At 44.5% G+C, this 23,817-nt stretch overlaps 4 protein-coding genes and 2 pseudogenes across 4 annotated transcripts; 3 read left to right on the forward strand and 3 right to left on the reverse strand.

The window, feature by feature from the left end:
* Positions 1-612: 612 nt before the first annotated feature.
* LOC147977461 (uncharacterized) lies at positions 613-1,735 on the forward strand (annotated as a pseudogene).
* A 5,005-nt stretch (positions 1,736-6,740) lies between these two features.
* Positions 6,741-7,698, reverse strand: LOC125550101 (putative LRR receptor-like serine/threonine-protein kinase At3g47570). Its single transcript, XM_087519336.1, has 2 exons — positions 7,487-7,698; positions 6,741-7,389 (listed from the first exon to the last, which is right to left on the reverse strand). The coding sequence occupies exons 1-2, from the start codon at positions 7,692-7,694 to the stop codon at positions 7,013-7,015; spliced, it is 585 nt and encodes a 194-aa protein (XP_087375462.1). The 5' UTR covers positions 7,695-7,698; the 3' UTR covers positions 6,741-7,012.
* Positions 7,699-7,708: 10 nt separating this feature from the next.
* On the reverse strand, positions 7,709-9,742 carry LOC147977462 (uncharacterized). Its single transcript, XM_087519337.1, has one exon. The coding sequence runs from the start codon at positions 9,740-9,742 to the stop codon at positions 7,709-7,711; it is 2,034 nt and encodes a 677-aa protein (XP_087375463.1).
* Positions 9,743-11,987: 2,245 nt separating this feature from the next.
* Positions 11,988-12,661, forward strand: LOC147977463 (uncharacterized; annotated as a pseudogene).
* Positions 12,662-16,206: 3,545 nt separating this feature from the next.
* Positions 16,207-17,727, reverse strand: LOC125550100 (phenolic glucoside malonyltransferase 2-like). The gene has a single exon (XM_048713012.2). It carries the CDS (start codon positions 17,701-17,703, stop codon positions 16,339-16,341), a length of 1,365 nt encoding a protein of 454 aa, XP_048568969.2. The 5' UTR covers positions 17,704-17,727; the 3' UTR covers positions 16,207-16,338.
* Positions 17,728-22,010: 4,283 nt separating this feature from the next.
* Positions 22,011-23,493, forward strand: LOC125553304 (phenolic glucoside malonyltransferase 1). Its single transcript, XM_048717116.2, has one exon. It carries the CDS (start codon positions 22,035-22,037, stop codon positions 23,385-23,387), a length of 1,353 nt encoding a protein of 450 aa, XP_048573073.2. The 5' UTR covers positions 22,011-22,034; the 3' UTR covers positions 23,388-23,493.
* Positions 23,494-23,817: the final 324 nt, after the last annotated feature.

The raw sequence follows: 23,817 nt of genomic DNA on the forward strand, positions 1-23,817 counted from the left end.
AGGGTTAGGAAGGGGAGATCCGTGAATTGGAAATGGGGGGTCTATTTATAGGCATAGGAGGAGCTAGGAGAGTCCAAATGAGGTGCGGTTTTCGGCCACGCGATCGTGATCGAACGCTCTAGATGATGGAGAGGGTTTTGGTGGGTTTTGGGCCAAATTGGAAGGGTGTTGGGCTGCAACACACACGAGGCCTTTTCGGTCCCTCGGTTAACCGTTGGAGTATCAAACGAAGTCCAAATGGTACGAAACTTGATAGGCGGTCTACCGGTAGTAAACCAAGGCCGCTTGGTAAGTCTCGGTCCAATCCGGAAATGTTTAATCCCCACACATGAAAGAAAGGTAGAAAGGACCACCGGAGGAGAACGGAGCGCCGGAATGCAAAACGGACAACGGGGAAAATGCTCGAATGCATGAGATGAACACGTATGCAAATGCAATGCACATGATGACATGATATGAGATGCATGACAACGACAACAACACACGGAGACAAAAACCCGAACCCAAGAAAATAAAATAATTTAAGGCCGGAAATGGCAAGAGTTGGAGTACAAATTGGGTAAATCATATCCGGGGTGTTACAAGCAAGTTCTTGATCCTAGGTATAAGGATATGATATGTTTGAACTGTGCTGGACCGGGACACTATGTTGGAAATTGTGTGAAGCCGAAAACCTGCTTCATATGTCAGCAGAACCACAACGTCAACAACTGCGCAGCGTGGTCTAAGATTCAACCTACTGCTGCCTTTTTTGGTAGTGGAGCTCAAGGCCTTGGTTTCTACCATGTTGATGTACCTATTGCAAATGAGTCCAAATGGTTAAATTTCCAGAATTGTGCAGTGGTCAACATCCTGAAAGGGGAAGTGAATTGTGCCAAACTGATGGAATTACTATCTGCTACTTTCTATAAAACTAGGCAGTGGCCATGGCAAATCAGAGGGCTCTCTAGTAAGACCTTTTTGGTCAGGTTCCCTCCTTGGAAGAAAGTGGAAGATATTATTGAATATCCTGGGTTCTCCCTGCCACAGGATGTCAATGTGACACTAACTGAATGGAAAGGGGGTGTGTGAACCTTTTGGTGAATTGATTGAAGCCTGGGTACTGATTGAAGGGATTCCCCCAAAGTGGTGCACTTGGAAAGTATTTGCACAAATTGCTTCATTGTTTGGTGTGCTTACAGATGTGGACTGGAATGGAATGTTCAGAACTTTCTTTGAGAATGTCAGAGTTAAGATAGCCTCTAGAGATCCAACCAAGATTCCTTTTGAGAGACTGATTGAAATGAAGAAGAAGCTGTTCCTGCTTGGCTTCACCGTTGAAGGCTTTGAACAAACAGGTGGGGCTGATTCTGTTATTGATGTGGATGGATATGAAGATGAGTTTGAGGAGGATGAGAGAGTTGAGGAAGAACAGACATGAAATCAGGATGGGACACAGGGTGAACAGGCTTCTGATGGATCAGGGGTTAGTGACTTAGCTATTGATGAACTTGACAAGGCCAATTTCTCAGCCAAGCAAAGATCCTCAAACAAGTCTGGTACTCAGATTATGGTGGTTACACCCATGAGAGATAGTACTAATGTTGATCAGGAAGAATTTATTCTGAAATGTGATTTGACAACTGCTTGCCTTGATGGTTCATCTTCTGATGGACATGAACCTGTTTCTGATTGTGTGGTTAATCTTACAGAGCAAACCATAAATACTGGCGGGAAAAAAGGATGCTATCCATAAAACCCCTTCTCCAACTAAGGAAGACTCTACATACATGACTCCTGAGAGGAATACTAAGAACATGGAATATTGTGAAGATCTATTGAGATCAGTGGACATATGTGACTCTTAAAATGAGGAAGCAGAAGATGAGTTGGGGGTTCTCCCTCCTGAGGCTGTCCAAATCCTCCAAAGTGAAACTTGGAGGAGGTCCCTGCTGGAATCACTTACCCAAACCAGAGATGGAGCGGCTGGTCATGAGATCAAGACAAGATGGGGGCCTATTGTTACAAAAAGACCTGCTACTAGAGGCCATGGCAATGTTAACATCATGGAAAAAGCTGCAGCCTACAAGAGGAAGAAGAATCTGGAAATCCCACCCACATTCAAAGGTAAATCTTTCTCTACTATGGATAAAAACATTCTTACTAACCAAATGAGTCAAATGAACTTAGTGATTGGGGGGAATGACATTCAAAAGAATCTTACCATTGATGAGATGATAGCCGTGGAGAAAGAGAGGTGTTTGGTGTTTGCCAATAATAACCCTAAAATTGTGCTTCCTGACAACCTTGATATTGATCCTAATGACTTAGTTAGTACACCTAAAGGTGCCCCCCTGGAACCACTGGGCACTGCTGATGCTTCCAGAGGAACACCAATTGTTCTAACTAAAGTTAAGCCTTGTGGCTTGTCCCACCCCTTCAAAATTAATTGATGATAGGGCTTATTTGGAACATTAGAGGTCTAGGACAACATGGTAAAATACAGTGCCTTTGTGATACCATTGCCAAGTCTAATCCTGATTTCATTGGTTTTCAAGAAACTAAGAGGGAGATCATTTCTGAGGGTTTCCTCAAGGCTATTGATAAATTTGATAATTTTGTGTGGCATTTTTTGCCAGCTGATAACACTGCTGGAGGAATCCTTGTGGGTTTCAAAAAAATGTGTTTTGAAGTTGTTGGTTTTATTAACCAAAAATTCTCCATAGTTTCTACTGTTAAAAATAAATCAGATGGCTTTGTATGGCAGATGGTGTTGGTTTATGGCTCTGCCTATCCTGAATTTAAGATATACTTTATCACTGAACTACATGATACTTTATCTAATGCTTCTTATCCTATTATGATCTGTGGAGATTTCAATTTGGTTAGGAATGATAGGGAGAAGAGTAGTGGTTTGGTGAATCAACAAACTGCCTTTTTGTTCAATGATTGGATCAATAGATGGAGATTTCTATCTCTAATAGGGTGTTTACCTGGTCTAACAACCAGATGTCCCCTGTGTTTGCTGTGTTAGATAGAGTATTCATTTCTGTGAATTGGGACACCCATTTTCCTTTCTCCACTTTGGTAGCTCTTCCCAGGGTGGGGAGTGATCACACTCCTCTGGTCCTGGATACTGGTGCTAGAGCCCCAAATACCCCCAAACCTTTTAGGTTTGAGAAATGGTGGCTCTCCCAACCAGACTTTCATCATATGGTGGTGGAAGCCTGGAACTCTGTGTCTTCATCCAAATCCTCAGCTGATAATTGGATGCTTAAAACTAGAACTCTCAGGAAAAAAACTAAAGGGTGGAGTATTAATAGAGAGGCAGCTCTAGAAAAAAGAAGAAGGCACTCCTTCTAGAGTTTGACATATTGGATGTCATGTTTGAATCCCACCAATTATCTGTTGCTGACTATGACAGAATGAAAGATATTAAAAAAGAGTTGGATGAAGTGTGGAAAAAAGAGGAAACTGCTCTTTGGCAGAGATCTAGAGATAGAAAAATTCTAGAAGGTGATAGGAATAATGCTTATTTCCATGCCCTGGCTAATCACAGACATAGGAAGAACCATCTTTCTGAGCTGAATGGCCCTGATGGTGTGGTCACTGCGACCAAAGAGATGCTTGAGGTGGCCACCTCTTTTTATAAAGAATTGTTTGCCTTTGAACCCAAACCTGATATCCATTTGGATGCTAACTTCTGGTCTGAGGATGAAATGGTTATTAATGATGAGAGAGAGCAATTAGAGAGGCCTTTTTCTGAGGAGGAAATCAAACAAGCTGTTATGAGTTCATATGCTAGTGGTGCCCCTGGCCCTGATGGCCTGTCCTTTTTGTTTTACCAAATTTTCTGGGACCTGATTAAAAAAGACTTTATGTGGATGGTTAGAGACTTTGAGAGTGGTATCCTTGATATATATAAGCTTAACCATGCCATTATTACCCTTATTCCTAAAATCCCTATGGCTAGAGACATGAAAAATTTCAGTCCTATTAGCCTTAGTAATTGTGCTGTTAAGATTTTCTCTAAAGCTATGACCACTAGGGTTTCTCCCTTGTGTGACAAGCTTATCTCCTCTAACCAAACTGCATTTATTAAAGGGAGATTTATTTTGGAGAGTGTTGTTATGGCTCATGAGGTCATTCATGAAGTTCATAGGTCTGGATCTGCTGGCTTGATTCTTAAGTTAGACTATGAGAAAGCCTATGATAGAGTTAGTTGGGAATTTTTGAAAGAAATGCTTCTTTCTAGAGGCTTTGGTAATAAATGGGTGAATTGGGTTATATCTACCATTCATCATGGGACTTTTCAAGTTAGCATTAATGATTCTAATGGTCCCCAATTCTCTGGGGGGAAAGGCTTGAAGCAGGGTGATCCTCACTCACCCCTTCTGTTTAATTTAGTTGTTGATGTTTTCTCTAAAATGCTTCAAAAGGCCACAAATAATGGCTTAATTCGTGGGCTTCTTCCACATGCCTTCCCAGGTGGTGTGATCAGCCTACAGTATGCTGATGACACCATCTTATTTTTGGATAACTCATTGGAATATGCCAAGAATTTGAAATGGATTCTTTCCTGCTTTGAAAGTTTGTCTGGCTTGAAGATTAACTTCCATAAAAGTGATCTCCATGCTATTAACATCTGTAAGCAGCTATCTAATGATTTTGCTCAGGTTTTCTGCTGCCAACTTGGGGATTTCCCCTTTAAGTATTTAGGTGTCCCCCTTCATTTTAAAAATTTGAGAAGGGAGGACCTTCAACCCATTATTGATAGGATCATCAAAAACATCGCTAGTTGGTTGGGGAGATTTCTCTCCTATAGAGGAAAATTGATTTTGCTTACCAGTTGCATTGCTAGTATTCACGCCTATCTAATGTCTATTGTGAAATTTCCCAAATGGGCGATTGATATGATCACTTCTCAAATGTCTCATTTCTTCTGGGGTAATATGGGTGACTCTCATAAGTATCACCTTGCTAATTGGGGCTTGATCTCTAGGAAAAAAGAGTTTGGAGGTATGGGGGTTCCCAATCTAAGGGATTTTAACATGGCCCTTTTGGCCTCTTGGGGAAAAAGGTTTTATGATGAAAGGGATGGTGATTGGAAGAAGATATTGATATATAAATATAACATGACTAGCCCTAATTTCTTTAACACTAGGGTGGCCCTGGGTTCTCCATTCATGAAAAGTTTATCTTGGGCCCTTGCAGCTGCTAAGAACTTTCATAGATGGATCCCTGGAGATGGTAAAAGCATTGCCTTCTGGCATGACATTTGGGCTAGAGATTGCTCTTTAAAATCTGCATTTTGGGACCTATATAAAATTTGCCAGTAGCAAGATTCTACCCTTGCACAGTTCTGGGTGAATGGTGAACTGCATTTAACCTTTAGGAGGTGTGTCACAAAAATACCTTAGTTAGATGGGAGGAACTTATCAAAATCGTTGAACCTATCTGTCTATCTGGCTCTCCAGACCAGCCTGTCTGGATGTTGGATTCTTCTAACAAGTACTCGGTCAAATCCTTTTATAAGTTAATTAATTTTGGAGGGATACCTTCTGTCATTAAAGATGATATCTGGAAAATCAAAGTGACACCGAATATACAAGTTTTTCTCTGGTTAATATACTATAACAAGAGCTTAACTAGAGACAACTTGTCCAATCGCAGGCATGTAGATGACATGTCATGTGTCTTCTCCAGCGAACCTGAAACTATTCAACATCTATTCTTTGATTGCATTGTTGCTCGAAATGTCTGGAATCTAGTTGCTGATATTTGTACGATTAATGTTCCTAATTCTTTTGATATGCTGGCTTCCTTCTGGAAGAGAAAAAAACACTTTGAAGCTTTAAACATTGTTACTGCTGCTACCTTATGGAGCTTATGGTGTTTTCGAAATGATTTTGTTTTCCAGGGGCGAAGATGGCGAAGTATACGATGTGTTTTGGAGCTGTTGGGAGCAACGATCAAGAAATGAAAAATATTATGCTCAGAAGCTCAGGGTGTGCTACTTCTCCGATGCTTAAGGTTACTGGACCACCGAAGAGGGGAATTGCTTAGGATTGCATGGAGATAAAGTGCTACCGCCCCCCAAGGACATCGCTGGGGTTGTGCTCTGCTAGTTTACAATTCTTAGCTTTGATCTTAAGTTAGCTGGCAGGTTGCTCCCTGGTTATGTCTCTTGATTTGGACTACCCAAGAACTTGTAATAGGGCAATCTTAAACCCCTTTCCTTTCTGTGGCAGCTACTCTCCGGTTGTCGCCGAGCGCTGTTAACAGTCCATGTGTGGTTGCTGTTTGCCTTGGCTTTTCTATAAAGTTGGGGTGGGGGGAAACCCCTTTTATTTCAAAAAAATACATATAATACACACACACACACCCATGTAGAACACACAACTTGCATTAAAAAAAGAGGTGTTTGATTGTCTCGTCATAAGTACAAAAACTGCACTTCTTATTTCCTTGCCAATTATGACAGGTGAGATTGTCTTTGATTAGCACAACTTTCAGTGAAATTTTGGACATCCAAATTTTCTTGTTACTATTCACTGAAACCTCTGAATGCGTGAGTGCTTGCTAGACAGAGTCGACTGTGTTCCGCCGACGGCGCCCGAAAAGTTGATCGATCGAAGCAAGTATAGCTACCTAGTAGTGGTTCACCTACGGAAGTACGCGGCTAGACGTGCGTCTGGGTTCATGAATCTGAGGAACACAAGGCGCACAAATCAACGAACAGGTGGGTGAGCAGAGCAGGATACACACATGAACAGGTGGAATATTTTGGTCGGCACTACACGGCCTGCCTTTCTGGTGTCTTGACGACATGATAAGGTGTCAAGGGAGGATGGCTTATGCACATGGCCTATGTCCACATTATTACAACAAGTACTTTTCGAAACTAAGGCAAGGTTATTACAAGTATTAATGATCTTAACAGAATCTGCGCACCGAAACAAGGTGCATTGCGACACTCCGTACGTGCCCACTGAAGTCTGATGATGTTGCTTTTTTCATTTCGACAAATCAGTCATGGGGCAGCACTCCGTTCTGCTGCTGCTGCTCCTATGGCTTTGGTGTACTCCACTTTGATCTTCTTCAATCTCACGACTACATTGCTCATGGTTATTCTCTGGTCAAGCGAGTCGCTGGAGCAGAGTAGGCCCAGCTCAAACATCGGCACAAGAAAGCCTTCCAAGCTGACAGTGGAAGAAGAGTCATGTATTAGCTGGTCATCCACGACATGGACAACCTCCCTAGGAAACGCCTCCAGCACCCACCGCCTGAGACTACGATCTCCAACAAAAAAGTCATTCATGGGTCTCTTTCCAGTCAAGACTTCAAGGAACATGATTCCATAGCTGAATACATCGCTCTTTCTCGAAGCTTTTCCAAGGGACCCATACTCTGCTCATGGAATGAATTCATAAACAAAACGGAAATTAAATTATGACAAATGACACACAACTACTTAACGCTTACATTAAGTATAGCATTTACATACCTGGTGCCATGTAGCCAACTGTGCCAGGCATGCTCGCATAAATCACAGAGCTATCATCACCAAGTAACAGCCTTGCGATGCCAAAGTCTGCGACATGTGTTGTCATGTCATCATTGCACAACACATTGCTTGGCTTCAAGTCACGGTGCAAGACCACCTCATGATGCTCATGGTGTAGATACTCCATTGCCATGGACACATCGATCATGATGTCCAACCTCTCTAGAACCCCAAGTTCCTTGTGGCTCCAGAGGAGTGAAGGAGCGTCTCTAAGCTACCATTGCACATGTATGGCAGCACCAGTGCTCTGAAATCAAGGTTCGAGCAGGTGTTGAGGATCCTTATCAGATTGCGGTGCCGCGCCATGCGTAGCACACCATGCTCGGCATCGAAGCTTCTAATGGCTTGTTCCAAATGCATGTCAAGAACTTTTATTGCAACCACCACACCATTGCTTAGTTGGCCCTTAAAATCTTTTCCAATGCTTCCAGATCCCAACAAGTTGCTGTCGCTAAAATTTTCAGTGGCATGAACGAGGTCATGGTAGGAAACCAACTGACGGCCGATCCTGTCAACCATACCTGTAGAAACTGCCATCCCTTGTTGCTTCTTGATTTTCTTTCGGATTATTACATATATGCATGAAGATACAACTCCAGTTACTACGATGATAGTAGGGAGCAAAATTTTCAACATGTGGTCTTTTGTTCTTTGGGTAGTGTTACTTGGACACTGTGAAAATCCTAAAGCTGAAGCACCACATAGGCCCGAGTTCCCCATCAAGGATTGTAGACTGATGTTTGAGAAGACAACTCCTTCTGGTATGCGGCCTTGTAGCTTATTGAAAGAGAGGTTCAAACTAGTTAGGTAGGTAAAATTGGTAAGGTACTCTGGGATGGTACCAGATAGATCATTATGGGATAGGTCCAAAGTTTCCATGCTTTCTAGCTTGTCAAAAGAACGATGAATCGAATTATTAGAAGAATTGTGTGATACGTTCAGGTAGGCTATCATTTGGAGTTGTCCAATTGAATCCGGGAGGCTACCAACCAAACGATTGGTAGAGATATCCATGAAGTTAATTTGTTTCAGATATCCTATATCAAGCAGTAATGTGCCGTTGAAAAGGTTTTGAGAAAGATCAAGCTGGAGAAGACTAAAAAGATGAAATAAACTTGGCGGTATTGTGGATGATAACCGGTTATCGGCTAATTCCAGGTATACCAACTTGCTGAGGTTACCAATGCCATCTGGTATGCAACCAGTGAATTCATTATCATTGAGGAACAAAAATTCTAGATTTTTTAGCAATGTAATCGGAGATGGGATGGTGCCTAGCAAGTTATTTTCATAAAGGTCAAGCTCTTGTAGATTCTCCATTTTCATGATGGATTGTGGAATTACACTATGTAGTTGGTTTTCTGAAAGATCTAGCACAATGAGACTGGTTAAATTTGAAATCGTAGGTGGAATTTCACCGACTAAGTTTATTCCCGATGCATTGAAATATTGCAGCTGGCCTGATAAATTTCCTACATATTTAGGGAGGTTACAACTAGTGAAATTATTTGATGCGATGCTAAGATATTGGAGCCTTCTAAAATTAGTGAACATGGACAAGAAGTTGAGATCTCCTTGTAGGCTGTTTTGTGCAATATCGATATGCACCAAAGAGTGCATGTTTCCAATTGTTGAAGGTACCGATCCAACCAACATATTAAATGCTAATCCCAGGTATGCTAATTTCGATAGGTTACCGAGAGAAGCTGGAATAGATCCCGTTAGTTGATTATCATGTAGACTCAAACCCGAGAGTTGACCTAGCTGTCCAAATTCTACTGGAATGCCTCCGGTTAGATTGCATTTACCGAGGTCTAGGGACATTAGCAAAGTGAGGTTGCCAAGTACAACAGGGATTGTGCCGACAAGGCCATTTTGACTCAAGGAAAGGAATATGAGATTAGTCAGCTTGCCTAGCCATGTTGGCACAACACCCCCAAATGAATTAGTGTCTAGTGAAATAACTTGGAGGTACCCACAAGATACAAACCCTAATGGAATCTGACCTGTGAAATAGTTTTCAGCGATGGCAATTACTTCCAGCATCGGGAGACTAAAACTTTTATTGCTAGGGATAGGACCAGTTAGGTTTAGGTTGGCAACAAAAGACATGGTATGTAGCTTAGACATGTTGAAGATTGCCTGGGGCACTGGGCCAGCAAGATGATTGACTTGTAGGTTAAGGAACTCCAGCATAGGCAAGGAGCCAATGCAAGATGGTATTGGTCCTGTCAAGCTGTTGTTGCCTATGTCCAAATGACTTAACAAATGAGTATTGTTGAATAAATTAGTTGGTATTGAGCCAGTGAGGCGATTCGCATAGAGATTTATTTTGCCAACATTGTGTAGGTTATGCAGCTACGCTGGAATTGTGCCCGAGAGATTGTTAAGACGTAAGGAAAGAACTTGAAGGCTTGTCATGTTTCCTATGCTAGGAGGGATGCTACCTGACAAGGCATTGTAGCCAAGATATAGAAATTTTAGGCGGTGCAATCTTCCCAGGTCGTCAGGAATTGAGCTGGTGAGGTTGGTGTTGTTGAGATTTAGGATAGAGGGGAAGGAGAGGTTACCAATGTGAGGAGCGAGCGATCCATAGAGTGGTACGCCTGGCAGCTCAATAGCAGTGACTCGCTGCCTGCGCTGACTGCACGAGACACCGACCCAGTGGCAGAACGATGCACCACTTGTCCAGTTGCTAGAAAGGACACCATCAGGGTCGGAGAAGCTGGCTTTGAAAGCCAGCAACGCTGCGAGATCAGTGTCACTGCCGTTGCCATGGTTCCTCGTTGCTGGAGAAGAAGCCGAGATGGCATGTGGCAGCACTAGCAGGAGCAGTACTAGAGCGACAGAAATGTGGGCAGATGAGGATGGAGTGGCCATTGAGCTAACAAGTGAGGGATGGGACAACATGGAGAGCTAGCAGCACGTTTATATAGGCTTTCTACAGAGTGCAGACTAGATATCTCAAAATAGCGCTTTATCTCTGTCACAATCCGCAGGATGAATTTCTCGCGTTAGTGGAGAATCATCGATGATATGCACGCACGGAAAATAATACAAAGGATATAGCTAGTATACATTGTGTGGCTTTGCAGGATGTGTTAGTGTAAGAAACTGGGTCTTTGTTTTCCTCCAAAGGATATAGTATATAATGTATGGCTTTTCTCTCAACCAATCATGCCTTGGTTCAGTGAGAAACGTTGCTTTTCTGGCATGTTCCAACTCCCAATTAACGGGTGGTGCTTTCAACGCCAACTCTTTGTGCGTTTAGTGCAAACCCACTACACTAATGGAATATCATTCTGTTTACCTTTCTCTTTTACTGCCTGCTTCGTACGTACATGCGGTTGATGGCCATAGACAACGTAGCACATGCGGTTGTCAAGGAAGACGGCGTTGATGGCCATCCAGAGCGAGTACACCGTGTGCTCCCGCGAGGGGGAAGGGCTAGCGTTTTTGGAAAAGGAGGCAATACTCCCGGCCTCTGCATCAATCGATGCATGCAGTCATCTTATTAATAATGAAATAACAAAGTCTTAGGGTCACTAGGAGCCCATAATTAAAGTGCCAAACGAAATAAAACAAAAGAAAAACGCCACATCAAGCGATACAGATCAAACTACGATGCCTATACAGCTAGTCTATTATCAGCAAGCCATCCAAACCAGTTGAAGATAGCTCGTGCTATCGTCTCCCAACGGTTGCACCTAGTAACCAAAAGCTCTCTGGAGTCCACATGAGTGAGTAATAACCACATACGGATCCACGATGTAGCTCTGTAGATTACCTGCAAAAAGCTCATGAAGTTTGTCCCACTAAAAATCATATCATTTCTAGTATTCCATATCGCCCAAAGTAGTGCACATATCCCTATCCGAATATGTTTCAGTGTATGTATGTCCACTCCATTGAGCCATGTGCCAAATAACGTGTTTATGCTCGTTGGGGAATGTATGTTGAAAGCTATATGAATTGAGCACCATAATAATTTTGCAAGTGAGCACTCGAGAAAGAGGTGCTTAATCGTTTCATTGTGATCACAAGAACACCATCTGGAGTTACCGATGTAGCTTCTTTTAAGCAAATTATCTTTGGTCAAAATGACTCCTTTGTGAGCAAACAATATGAAAATCTTAATTCAAAGTGGAACTTTGATTTTTCATGTGTAAAGACCTAGACAATGGCCCTGAATCAATTAAGTCCAGATACATGGATTTCACTGAAAAGACCCCGTTCATAGCTAACTTCCAGTGAATCGTATCCTCGTGGTCCAATAGTTGAACTTCCATCAACCTGCGGACAAGGTGCAACCACGCATTCCACCAATCCCCTACTAGGGATCGCCTAAATTGGATGTTAAGCGGTACCGAATTTAATACGGTGGCGACAAAGTCCTCCTTTCGTTGCATAATACTCCCTCCGTCCGGAAAAAGTTGTCTCCATGGCGTTTTTGCAGAAAATCCCTTCCCAAACTCCCGACACAACCCGCACTCCTCGTCTTCTCCAATCGACACACCCCGCCACTCCGACACGGCGCATCGACGCCGGAGCTCCCCTGCTCAGCTTCGCCGTGCTGCTCCCCTGCTCTCCCGCGCGTCCTCCTCCGCCACCGGGGATGCCTACGCCACCGCTCCCTCCTGCCTCGCGCAGCTCCCCTGGCCCCCTTGCCTGCCTCCCAAATCTCCCCTCTTTCACCTCCAAAGTCGTTTCTTCTTCCTCCCGCTGCGTCTTCTGCTTGCGCGCGGCGGCGACACCTCCTCCTCGTTGCCCCCGACGCCGGAGGAGGCACGGGGCAAACAGCAGTGTCTCGCGCTGCACTTGCGCCACCTCGGGTGCGCGTGGGCCTATGCGCCGGTCGCCGCCTCGGCCGTGCGCCAATCCGCAAAGGAGGAGGAAGGGGATTCCGTTCGCCGCCAAGGCGTACTGGGTATGCTCCTCGAGTCCCCGCTCTTCAGGCCCCTCCTCACCTCCCTCATCAAGAAGCAGAACAACATGACGCAGGTCCTCTCCTCCCTTGTCAGGATCCAAGAAAGCTCATCGGCGGCCAGGCAAAGAGAAACCAGAGCAGGGGCCTCTATAATCAAGGCCAAAATCTCATCAGCATCCACATCGTAGTTGCCGTCGACGATCAATGCTTTTAGTGAGGAGGAGGAGATCTTGACATTGCCGGTGGTCAAGAAGTAACAGTTTTCCGGTTGCACCTCCTCCAGAACAGGGCAGCGGGAATTGATGTGGCTCGCAAGATCATTCAGGTTGAGATCGTCAAGGTTGGAAAGACGCAAGATTTTCAGCCGGCAAGGCCATGATGATGTACCAATATCTTGGAGGATGGTGCTGCGGACCAAATCCCAATCCCAACGCCCCCAAGTTGCGTGCACCCGGAAGTCTTCCAGGAGCGTCGATGTCAAGGCACGGCACGGCGCGCCAGAGGTTCCTCCACCTCGTGGACAGGACGCACGCCTGCACCATCTGCAGGGCCTTGAGGCGCGACAGGATGGCGTGCAGGAGTTCGTCCGGCAGCGCGCTCAGACGGTCGTCGGCATGGCGCGTACGCTTCGGCACTGGCCTTAGTATTTCCGTTGGTGTCGTCAGCCAGCTCGCAGGGTAGGAGAAGATAGCTGGTCGAGATTAATCTGCTGATTGCAGCGGCGGCGCCGCCATGTGCAAGGAGAGGGAATTGGGGATCTGATATATGTCTATCGCTTTTTTTTTCCTTCCATTTTACCTATTGCTGGGTAGGCATGTTGCGGGCAGGTATTAGTAGATACTCCTTTCGTTTCAAATATAGTGTTTTCTCTATTTTCGTTCTTCAACTTTGACCGTAAATTTAATCAATAAGACCGACTGCGGCGGGAACAAAAGTTATACCAGTGAATTCGTATTCAAAAGAAGTTTTCAATTATATAATACTTTCTTCCACCGCAATTGGTTTCGTTGATTAAATTTATGATTAAAGTTGGACTTTAAAAAGTGCGGGCACACTATATTTTGGAATTGAGGGAGTAGCATTGTATGACACGTGCTAGGCAAACTTACATTATTTATTCATTTATTATTTATTTTTGACACGAAGACAGGATGGTTCACAAGGCAAGGCCATAGGAGAGGCACACGCCTCGTATTTATATCTATAAATGTGCCCTTATTATTAAAAAATGCTACACTTACGCAAATCTGTCACGGGCTGATCTTACGGACCCCTTGCTCGCCAACCCCCCTCCCGATTTTCACCGCTGGGCCCCGTCCTTCCTAATCTTCTCCAACCATATTTTGACACATGAGTCCGTAACATCTGTCCTGTAGAAATATGTCCATAAGTCTAGCATTGTTGCCTTGTTATTACATATCTAAATGACTTAATCAAGCATAAAACAGAAAAAAAAGAAAAATAAAACACCCACACGAATCTCTGCATAAGATCAATTACATAGAATTTAGATGTGCAATACTTATGACGCATCTCGATGTGCTTTAGTAAAACTGATCTAGATGCGCCCTTATTATTACACATCTAAATAACTTAGCGCAAAACAGAAAGAAAAAAACACCCACATGAATCTCAGCGCAATACTTATGAACACACGCCTCGTATTTTGGTAGGACTAAATTGACTGATCAATTCCACCGAGCTCCTACAATGGCCAACCTCCCGTCCCCGACGACGGTGTACGAGGCAAGGCTCATTGAGATCCCGGGCTACTCCAAGCTGTGGCAAATGACCCCCGCCTCACTGTCGACACGTTGCTCTTCCGCGGCCAATTTTGGCAAGTCAAGATGTTGCCCTGGGATTTCGTCAAGGGTATACCCGACTTTGTGTCTGTCTTTGTCTTTACTCGTGGCATGGAACACTCTCTGATCCAGGCGCCAGCATCACCATACATATCCTGGACGAATCCTGGTCCTGGGAGCGCACCGCCTTCCACGAGGTGTGCCAAGTCACCGTCGACAACGGACTTGCGGGCATGAGGGTCATGAGGAGCGAGTTGGAGGCGGCATCTTGTGTCCACAATGCCATCATCCCTATGAGGTGCACTCTCATGTTCTTCGACGCGAAGAAGTACAAGAAGCAGCAGCGGGCAGCAGCTAGGGCAGAGTGGTGGCGACGGATTAGAAGCAGCTTATCCAAGAATATTATACTTCTAAGGAGCAACTCCAACCATAGATCAACAAGCTCGAAGTCCAAACCTAACAAGGTGCAGAGAGCTGTCATTGTGGAGCAGCCGAGAACAAGGTCCAGAGATCTTATGTGATCACCGCTAGCTGGCTGTCGCTGATGAGGGCATATCAGCTGATCAGTGTCCCTGGCTACTCTAAATTGTCGGGGATGCCTCTTACCTCCTCGGTGACTCTCCAGAAGTTTCGCTTCCTTGGTCACAACTGATCCGTCAAGGTCTACCCCGACTGGTTCAGCGAAGGGTGTGCCTAGACTTAACCAAATTTTAGTCAAGTGACATAATATATAAAAAAAACTTATTTTTGCACATATCTTCACCTAAGATCTCATGAATATAGCATCAATTAAGACTCGTTAAGTCTCAGCCGACTGAGATTTAGCAATCCCGTACAACGAAATGTCAGCCGACTTTTTCACCTTGTATATAATTCTTTCATAAAGTTGGTCAAACATAAAATGTTTAACTTATGAAAAAACTAATATGCACTGTGTTTTAGAATGGAGAGTGTACTGCAATACAAGAACTTGACGTCAGCCCATCTAAAAGGATTCTTCTCATCAATTAATAAATACTAGAAGGGTTGAGCGTGCTTTGCTGCGCCGCCGGTGTTGTTGAGTTTCTTTAAAAAAAATACCCACTCTGTTTTAAAATATAAGGTATATTACTTTTTTTGAAAAGTAAAACCTTTTAAGTTTGATCAACTTTCTAGCGAACTATATAAAAATCGATAATATCCAAATCGATTAGATTCATCATGAAATGATTCCCTACTTTTTTTGTTCAATATTGTGGATGTCGATATTTTTTGCTCTGAACTTGGTCAAATTTAAAGATATTTGACTTCTCAAAAAATAAGACCCCTTATGTTTTGGAACTGATGAAATATCCAGTTTGACGGGTGGGGAAGATGATGGAGTGTGTTTATTTTTATTTATAATGCGGTGATTTGATGGGCCCTTCATTGTGTAGTTTTGTGTTATCTACTAACCAATGTATATTTATGTGTGAAAATTTCGGCGTCGGTAACTGCATGTACTAGTATCATATGGTGGTGCTCTTTTTCTAGATGATGGGTGGGTCCGCGGGGATGATATGTTTTCATAGAGCAGTTGTTGCTGTTTGATTTGAAAAATCGTTAGTCCGGTCAAAATTGTAACCAAATTTAAAATTGAATACCTCAATTGAAAAAAAAGAGCTTCAAAATTAGGGAACATAGGAAATTAAAAGAATTGAATGGGAAAGCTCTTTGAGAAATTGTTGACTAGGTCAAAATTGGGTGACCAAGTTCTAAATTGAAGAACTCAATTAATTTTGAGGCCATGAAAATTGGAATGTATAGTGTATAGTACTCTCTCCGTCCCAAAATTCTTGTCTTAGATTTATCTAAATACAGATGTATCAAGTCATGTTTTAGTATTAGATACATCCGTATCTAGACGAATATAAGACAAGAATTTTGAAACGAAGGGAGTATAAAAAAATTGAATGGGAGAGGTTTGAGAAATTATTGACCTGTTCAAAATCGGGTGACCCAATTACAATTGAAGACCTTAATTGAACGTAAATGATCTCTTTAAAACTAGGAAGCATAGTGTTATAGAGGATATAGACACGCTCTTACATGCCGATCGCATGCATGGCATCGGCAAAGCACCGCTGGAAATGCTGCATGCCGCCCGCAGGAAACGTTAGTCCCACCTCGACACCACCATCGCCGTTGCGTGCATCTGCCACCGGCATCGCGCCAGGCATCGCTCCAGACACCGCCGCCACCTTTGCCGGCCTTCCGAACCCAAAGTCGACCTGATACACGCGGAACCTCGGCGACCCCACCACGAACATCATGCCGGCCTTTGCAGCCTCCATCACCCTCTTGCCGCATCCGTCCCACCTCTCCTGCGACCCCTCACCCACCACTTCCTCGAGCGCGTTCGCGATCGCCGTGAATGCCCGGAAGAGGCCTCCCATGCCGGATGCCGTGAGCTCGTCGTGGCACGCGACGGCAATGGCCGGGATGCTGCAGTTCCCAAAGCATGTGGCGGGGAGGGGCGGCTTCAACCGCGCCCGGTGATCCACGGAGAAGAGGAAGTGGGTTGTTTTTGCTTGGCTTTGTTCCTGTTCCTGTTTGGCTCGGTAGAAGCAGGACCAGATGAAGCTGTAGGCGGCGAGCGTCGACGAGCATCTCCGCGGCGGCGCACCGTGCCTCGTCGCCTCTCCGGCGAGCGCGTCCTTGATGGCAGTTAGGATTTCTTGAGACAGCGTGAAGGTGGCGACGAGCTGGTCGTCGGGGACAGAGGACACGCTGGTGGTCACGAACTCGATCTCGTTGCCGCCGCTGGGCATTCCTTGGCAGTAGATGTGGTAGATGCCCCTGGGGTCAGCGACGAGCGTATGGTCCAACACGGGTGGCGGCGGCATTTCGACAGCACCGTTGCAGAGGGCGGCCCAGGTGTGCAGGAGGTGGGTGGAGCTGGCGTCGTCACCGGCGGTGTGGTGCATAGTTACGCCGAGCGCGAGGCCCCGCCCACCGAGCAGCACTGTGGCCTGCAGGGCGAGCACGGCGCGGCCCTTGGGAAGCGACGGCACGAGAGGCGCGAGCATGGCGACCTGCACGGGGCCATCGCTGGTGAGATCGTCGATGTCGGCGTCATACTCGGCGACGGTGAAGGAGACGCCATCGCCCGGCTGGTAGAAGAGCTCGTAGCGGTTGGTGTCGGGGGCGAGACAGACATGGCCGGCGAGCGGGTAGAAGAGGTTGAGCGCCTTGGAGAGGGATGCCCTGAGGTCGGAGATTAGCTGCTGGACACTGGCGTGGTGGTGGTGGTGGTCCTGGAGACGGTAGAGGAAGAGGCGCTGGACGGGCGGCCCGCGGAGCCATTTGACGTCGAAGAAGGTGAGCGGGAGGGAGTGCGGCGGGAGGTCGTCGTCGGATGGCGTGACAAGGGCGGTGTGCAGGACCCGGAGATTGCTATCGGCACCCATGTTGTTGGATGGATATGATGGATGTGCATCGTATATTCGTAATCACTATTCCTATATATAGTGAATAGTGATAGTGCATGTTATACACTGTAGGTGCAGGAGGCAGGTGGGTAGGTAGCAGCGTGGCACCTCCAGTATGTCATGGAGGGAAGCACGTGATGGGTAGGTAGGAGTACGTAGCAGCGTGTCACCAGCTTGTTCTGCTTAATTAGACATTTTGTTAATCTGCGTTGATCCGTATGTGGTCGCTATTCACTCTGGCAGAGGCCAGGGAGCGTTTAGTTATTGGGTCTACCCGGTGGAAGATGGTAGCACAGGATATTTTTAACCGGTTTGAATGGCGGTCATGTAATAGCATAGATATTTAGTGTTCCTACCTTTTTATGCCAGGCGGTTGTGGCTTTTCTACTATTGTTTAGCTCTTTGTGAGCCTTTTTTTTCTTCCTTGTTCGAGACTTGGAGACTTATGTTGAACCTTTAGCTTTTTAATAATATTAGACGTATGCATCGTTCTGATGCAGAGGCTGGGGCTATCCTTCTTTTCGAAAAAAAGCATTTTCTTAATGATACTTGCTTTTGGAGGCACAGCTCCATCGAGGCCTCAATTTGCAATTTCCAAACATATTTCTATGTTTCAAAAAAAATCTAAAAAAACACATATAATGTACACACGAGTAATTTTTTTGGACGAAATATGTTGAAATGACGGCTGTGAAAAAAAACTGGGGCTCTTTAGCACATGATACTATTCATTCTCAAAGTCCATGAATTTATTTATTTTTGTACATGTTACATTTCAATGTACTTCATCTTGAATCTTTACACACATATATAATTCATCCTTGTATACGTATTTGTTTTCAGAATGTTTTTAACCAGGAAGTTTGAATTTTGAATTTTTATAAAATTTCAGGCTCCATGAAGCCCGGTCACCAAAACACCCCACTCTTTTGTTAATTCTTTCTCTCAGCTTTTGAAGCAGTTTCCTATACAGGAAAAAAACCCGAAGCAAACAAGCTTTTTTTATGTCCGCCACTGCCAGCCCACTATAATACAAACAAACATTAACATACACGATTAACCGTCAGCTTTACTTTTCTTAACTAGATGATCAGGCTCGCTTTGCTGCGCCCAGGAACACAAACATCTCGCATATGGCTGATCAACTTCATAACGTTATGTCAAAAAAAAAAATTGTAACCTAAGTTGTAGCAACATTGCCCTTATTCTGGAGCTTCTTCGTGTAAACTCTAGCTCTCTGACCTATAGGATGTAAACCTATAATCTTCTGGCACGCTAATAAGATGGATCACAAAGAAATTTGCACAGGACACATTTACTATATCACACAGAAGTTTCAATGAAATTTCCGAAATTTCGCATATTTCGGTGGGGTCGGGAATATTTGTGACCCCGAAAATGTCGAGCCAGATTCGAACTAATTTCAAATTAGGTTAAAATTCATTAAAATTAGGTTAAAACTCTTCACTGAAAAGGTCCCTTGATCCATGCATGCAACAACTACTGTTTTTGTTACTAGTGTAACAACTGCTATTACCTTTTTCTTAGTGGTAGAATATTGCTATATTTGTAGGAAAAAGGTAGTTGACCAGTAATTCAAAATAAATGCAATGCTACATATGCATATAGCAGTTGATAAACTATTATGATGCTGTATATGTAGTGCTGGCTCAAAATTGACATCACACTTCATAAGCCACTGAAACCAATGTTCCAAAAGCTAACATAGAAAGCAAAACCTTTCGAACAAAGAGCTCCCTCGATTTCTCTGTTTTTGGAACAGAGAAGTGATAAGCATGGGCCGATCATGTAAGAAATCAATTTGTATATGTCACGAAAGCACATTTTCTATGACATCACTGACATATGAGAATGTAGTATTCCCTTTTCAACTTCTTCCATATTTAGCAGTGATGTTATGTTGATCTATGTTGACTTCGAAAATGCATCACTGAATGTTACTGTACTAAATGTTCATCGATGCAGAATTTTAAACTCACAGAATGTTTATCAAAATTGAATTCTTCCTTTCATGAGAAAAAAAAGCCAAGTATACCATTGCACCCGCCCCCTGCCCGTTTATATCTATTTAAGTGTTTATTTGACCCACTCTTTTGTACTTCCATTGTTAGTTTTCCATAACCGATTATAAAGTAACCACATCATATCACGATTTATCAACCATAAACTGAGCCTAAAAGAATACAACGAAGACACAAAATTTTGCGTGCATTTTATTGCCAATTTTTGAATGAATGATGTAATATTATTTATGTTTACTATATATGACGAAAACTATTACACGGCATTAACAATTTCGAGTAGACTTCAATTTTTTTCTACACATTCATGTTCCCAAAAATGCAAGTATAACTATTAATAATGCTAGCCTGTGCAAATACACGGGTTGCCAGCTAGTTATTCCTAATAGAGCAATAAATCACAATCTATTTTGTAATATGCAAATACATATATAATAATTTAAGGACTGTGATATTTGGCACACGTGTGCCATATAAGCAAAACTGCCACACCTCTATTTCTTTCATTTTAAAGTACCATACGATCCCTCGTTCTTTGACCTCGCCTCTTCCCAAATGACCCCGCAGGCTCGCCTGAGAAACCTGCTTCTCCCGCACATCTCGGACGCTCACCCCCGAGAAAATTGTCACTTCTTCACGTCTACCACATGATTTCTCCTCAGGACAAAGTTACCATAATATTTGTATGCAAATTATCAGGCCTATGTTGCATAACTTACCGTGCTATTTACATAGAACGTATCAGGTACTATGCTGCAACAACTACACCCTTTCAAAATTACCACTGTGTTTTGTACACAAGTTATAAGGTCTTCGATGTGTAAAATACCGTGGTACTTACACATAAGTTATCAGGGTATATGTACATCAACCTCCCCCGGTCAAAGTTACCATGGGGGATTGTACATGAGTTACCAGGTCTACAGTTCGTATATTATCATGGTATTTGCACCTAAAAACCTAGGTGTGTTTCGGTAGCTTTTTCCATAGGTCAAAAATTACCATGATGTTTTTGCGTAACTTATCACACCTATAGCACGTGTGCCCCTCATGACACTAAACATTATGTGACTTTTCCGTGGCACGCAATGTGTTCTGTTCATTCAAGAGGCCCACGCGCGAGGCGAGTGTATGTTTTTAACAACTTATATATTTTTCTTTGGTAAAAAAGTTACCATCATGTTTATATTGCAATTTATCGGTTATGCGGTGCTTATATTATCATGTTATTTACACAAAAATTATTGGGGATGTTTTGAATAACTTTTTCCCAGGGCAAAAAGTTAGCATGGTGATTCTAGGTAACCTATCAAGCCCCCCCTCCCCCCCCCCCCCCCCCCCCCGCACGGGTCAAAAACTTATCATGGTGTTTAGTTATTGCAGTGCATATGTTTTCATACTATTTACACATAAAAATGCCAGGGGAGGGAGGTATACTACCGTGCTATTTACACAGAAGATACCGGAGTATCTTTTAAAAAAAAATCCCTACGGTTAAAGTTACCATGGTGCTTCTACCTCAGTTATCAGATGTGTGCTGCGTATATTACCATCTATTTACACATAAATTATCAGGTATCTTTTCACATTTGTTTTCCCCTATGGTTAAAGTTATCACGATGTTTGTATCTAAATTATCAGGTCTATGGCGTGAATGTTATCGTGCTATTTACAGAAATTACCAGGGGACGGGTTCAAAAAATTTATTCCCAATGATCAAAGTTACCACGATGCTTGAAACAAAAAGTTTTTTAGTGCTAACATATTAAAGGCAAAAACATGTCAAAAACTGTATCTCCCTTAGAATGTTTTACAATGAGTGTGATAGGTGAGGTGGTTAGCTCCCTTTGTTAATTACCTGCAGACCAGAGATCAAATCATAGTCTAAGCATTATTTTCGCAATCTGCCACACGATTGCCATATACATATTTCGATAATTTAAATCACAAAAACTAAATAAACAATTTTGGAACTACAAATATATGCGCGGACCACTCTGCGTTGCTAGATCCTCCAACGAAAACGAGTAGGTACATGGCCGTCGAAACGAGCGGACCAGAGAGCACACATACTACACAACAAACGTAGGAGACGTTGGATCGATTCGAGGGCCAGATGAGAACCCAACCAACCGTCACGTGCTTCGTCCCATGAGCTACTCTGCCACGCTGCATGCTACCTACCTAACCCATGCACCGACAGTACGTATAACATGTACAGTATAGCATGTACAGTAGGCACGTCGTCTATCCATCCACGTACAGGAGATGGGTGCTGATAGCAATCTCCGGGTCCTAGACGCCGGCGTTGTCAGGCCGTCCAACCTCCAACTCCCGCCATGCTCACTCCCGCTCACATTCTTTGACGTCAAATGGCTCCGCCCGCCGCCCGTCCAGCGCCTCTACCTCTACCGCCTCCACCACCACCAAGACACCACCCACCTAATCTCTGACCTCAAGGTCTCGCTCTCCAAGGCCCTCACCCTCTTCTACCCGCTGGCCGGCCATGTCCGCCTCACCCCTGGCGCTCCCAGCAGCAATCGCTACGAGCTCTTCTACCAGCCGGGCGACGGTGTCTCCTTCACCGTCGCCGAGTACGACACCGACATCGACGACCTTGCCCAGGACGACCCCGTCCAGGTGGCCAAGCTCGCGCCTCTGGTGCCACCGCTGCCCAAAGGCCGTGCCGTGCTCGCCGTGCAGGCCACGGTGCTATCCGCGGGGCAAGGCCTCGCTCTTGGTGTCACCGTGCATCACACCGCCTGCGACGGTGCCAGCTCCACTCATTTCATGGACACCTGGGCTGCGGCCTGCGCTGGCGCCGACATGCCGCCAACTCCCGTCATTGACCGCACGCTCATCGCCGACCCCAGAGGTCTATACGACATCTACTGCAAAGGACTGCCGAGCGACGACGAGATCGAGTTCGTGCGCAGCAGTGTGTCCTCTATCCCAGACGACCAGCTCCTCGCCACATTCACACTGCCTCAGGAGCTCCTACACGGCGTCAAGAATATGCTTGCCGATGAGGCTGCCAAGCAGGGCGCGCCATCTCCCAGATGCTCGTCGCTGCTCGCCGCCTTCAGTTTCATGTGGTCCTGCTACTGCCGAGCCAAACAGGAACAAAACCAAACAAAAACAACCTACTTCCTCTTCTCTGTGGATCACCGAGCGCGGTTGAAGCCGCCCGTCCCTGACAGGTACCTAGGGAACTGCCTAGGTCCGGCCATCGCTGCCGCGCGCCATGACGAGATTGCGGCTACCGGCAAGGGAGGCCTCTTGGTGGCATTCATGGCATTGTCCGACGCCCTCCAGCAAGAGGTGGGCGAGGGGTCACAGGACAGGTGGGATGTGTGTGTTGAGCGGGTGAAGGACGCGGTGAAATCTGGTGTGCTCTCCGTCGCGGATTCACCGAGGTTCCGTGTGTACAGCCTCGATTTCGGGTTCGGGAAGCCGGCGAAGGTGGACGTGTTGTCCGTGGCAAAAACCAGCGCGATATCGGTGGAGGAGGCGCGCAACCACGGTGGTGGCATCGAGGTGGGAATCTCATTGCCGACAACAAGCATGGAGAGTTTTCAGCGGTGTTTTGCCGATGCCATGCAAGAGCTAGCGGGTCTATAGTTGATGAGAAATGTCCTTGCTTGGATGGATCAACATGCATGTATTTCTTTGTTGTAATATCATAGTGTACCTTTTGAAGCTTTTTTATCTATTTTATATCAATTTATAATGCATGATTTAATAATTTGTTTGAACTAACATACTTGTTATCACACATGACACAAGGAAGAATTCCATATTTCATGTGAGTGATAATGTCCCTAGAAATACAGTTATATGTTTCAAACAAATGTAGGAAAATGGTAGATCCACTTAGATGTGCAATTTCATGAAAATATATGCTCATTTATGATATGGGGATATATTCAGAATTAAATTATTGTACACAGTTAGAGCATCTCCAATAGACGCGCGGTTGTGCGACGCGCTAAATTTTTTTGCAGCACCGAAATAGCGTTTTAGCGCGTTGGGGTGGTATTTTGCTTTACCA

Source organism: Triticum urartu, chromosome 4A (genome assembly GCF_056163025.1).
Source record: "Triticum urartu cultivar PI428250 chromosome 4A, HENAU_Tu73, whole genome shotgun sequence".
In the NCBI taxonomy this organism is placed as follows: Eukaryota; Viridiplantae; Streptophyta; class Magnoliopsida; order Poales; family Poaceae; genus Triticum; species Triticum urartu.

Coding starts and splice junctions, on each gene's coding strand:
- LOC125550101 (XM_087519336.1), bottom strand. CDS start 7,694: ATGATCGATGTGTCCATGGCAATGGAGTATCTACACCATGAGCATCAT. Junction 7,390..7,486: donor AGTTGGCTACATGGCACCAG/GTATGTAAATGC, acceptor TTCCATGAGCAG/AGTATGGGTCCCTTGGAAAA.
- LOC147977462 (XM_087519337.1), bottom strand. CDS start 9,742: ATGCTGGAGTTCCTTAACCTACAAGTCAATCATCTTGCTGGCCCAGTG.
- LOC125550100 (XM_048713012.2), bottom strand. CDS start 17,703: ATGGGTGCCGATAGCAATCTCCGGGTCCTGCACACCGCCCTTGTCACG.
- LOC125553304 (XM_048717116.2), top strand. CDS start 22,035: ATGGGTGCTGATAGCAATCTCCGGGTCCTAGACGCCGGCGTTGTCAGG.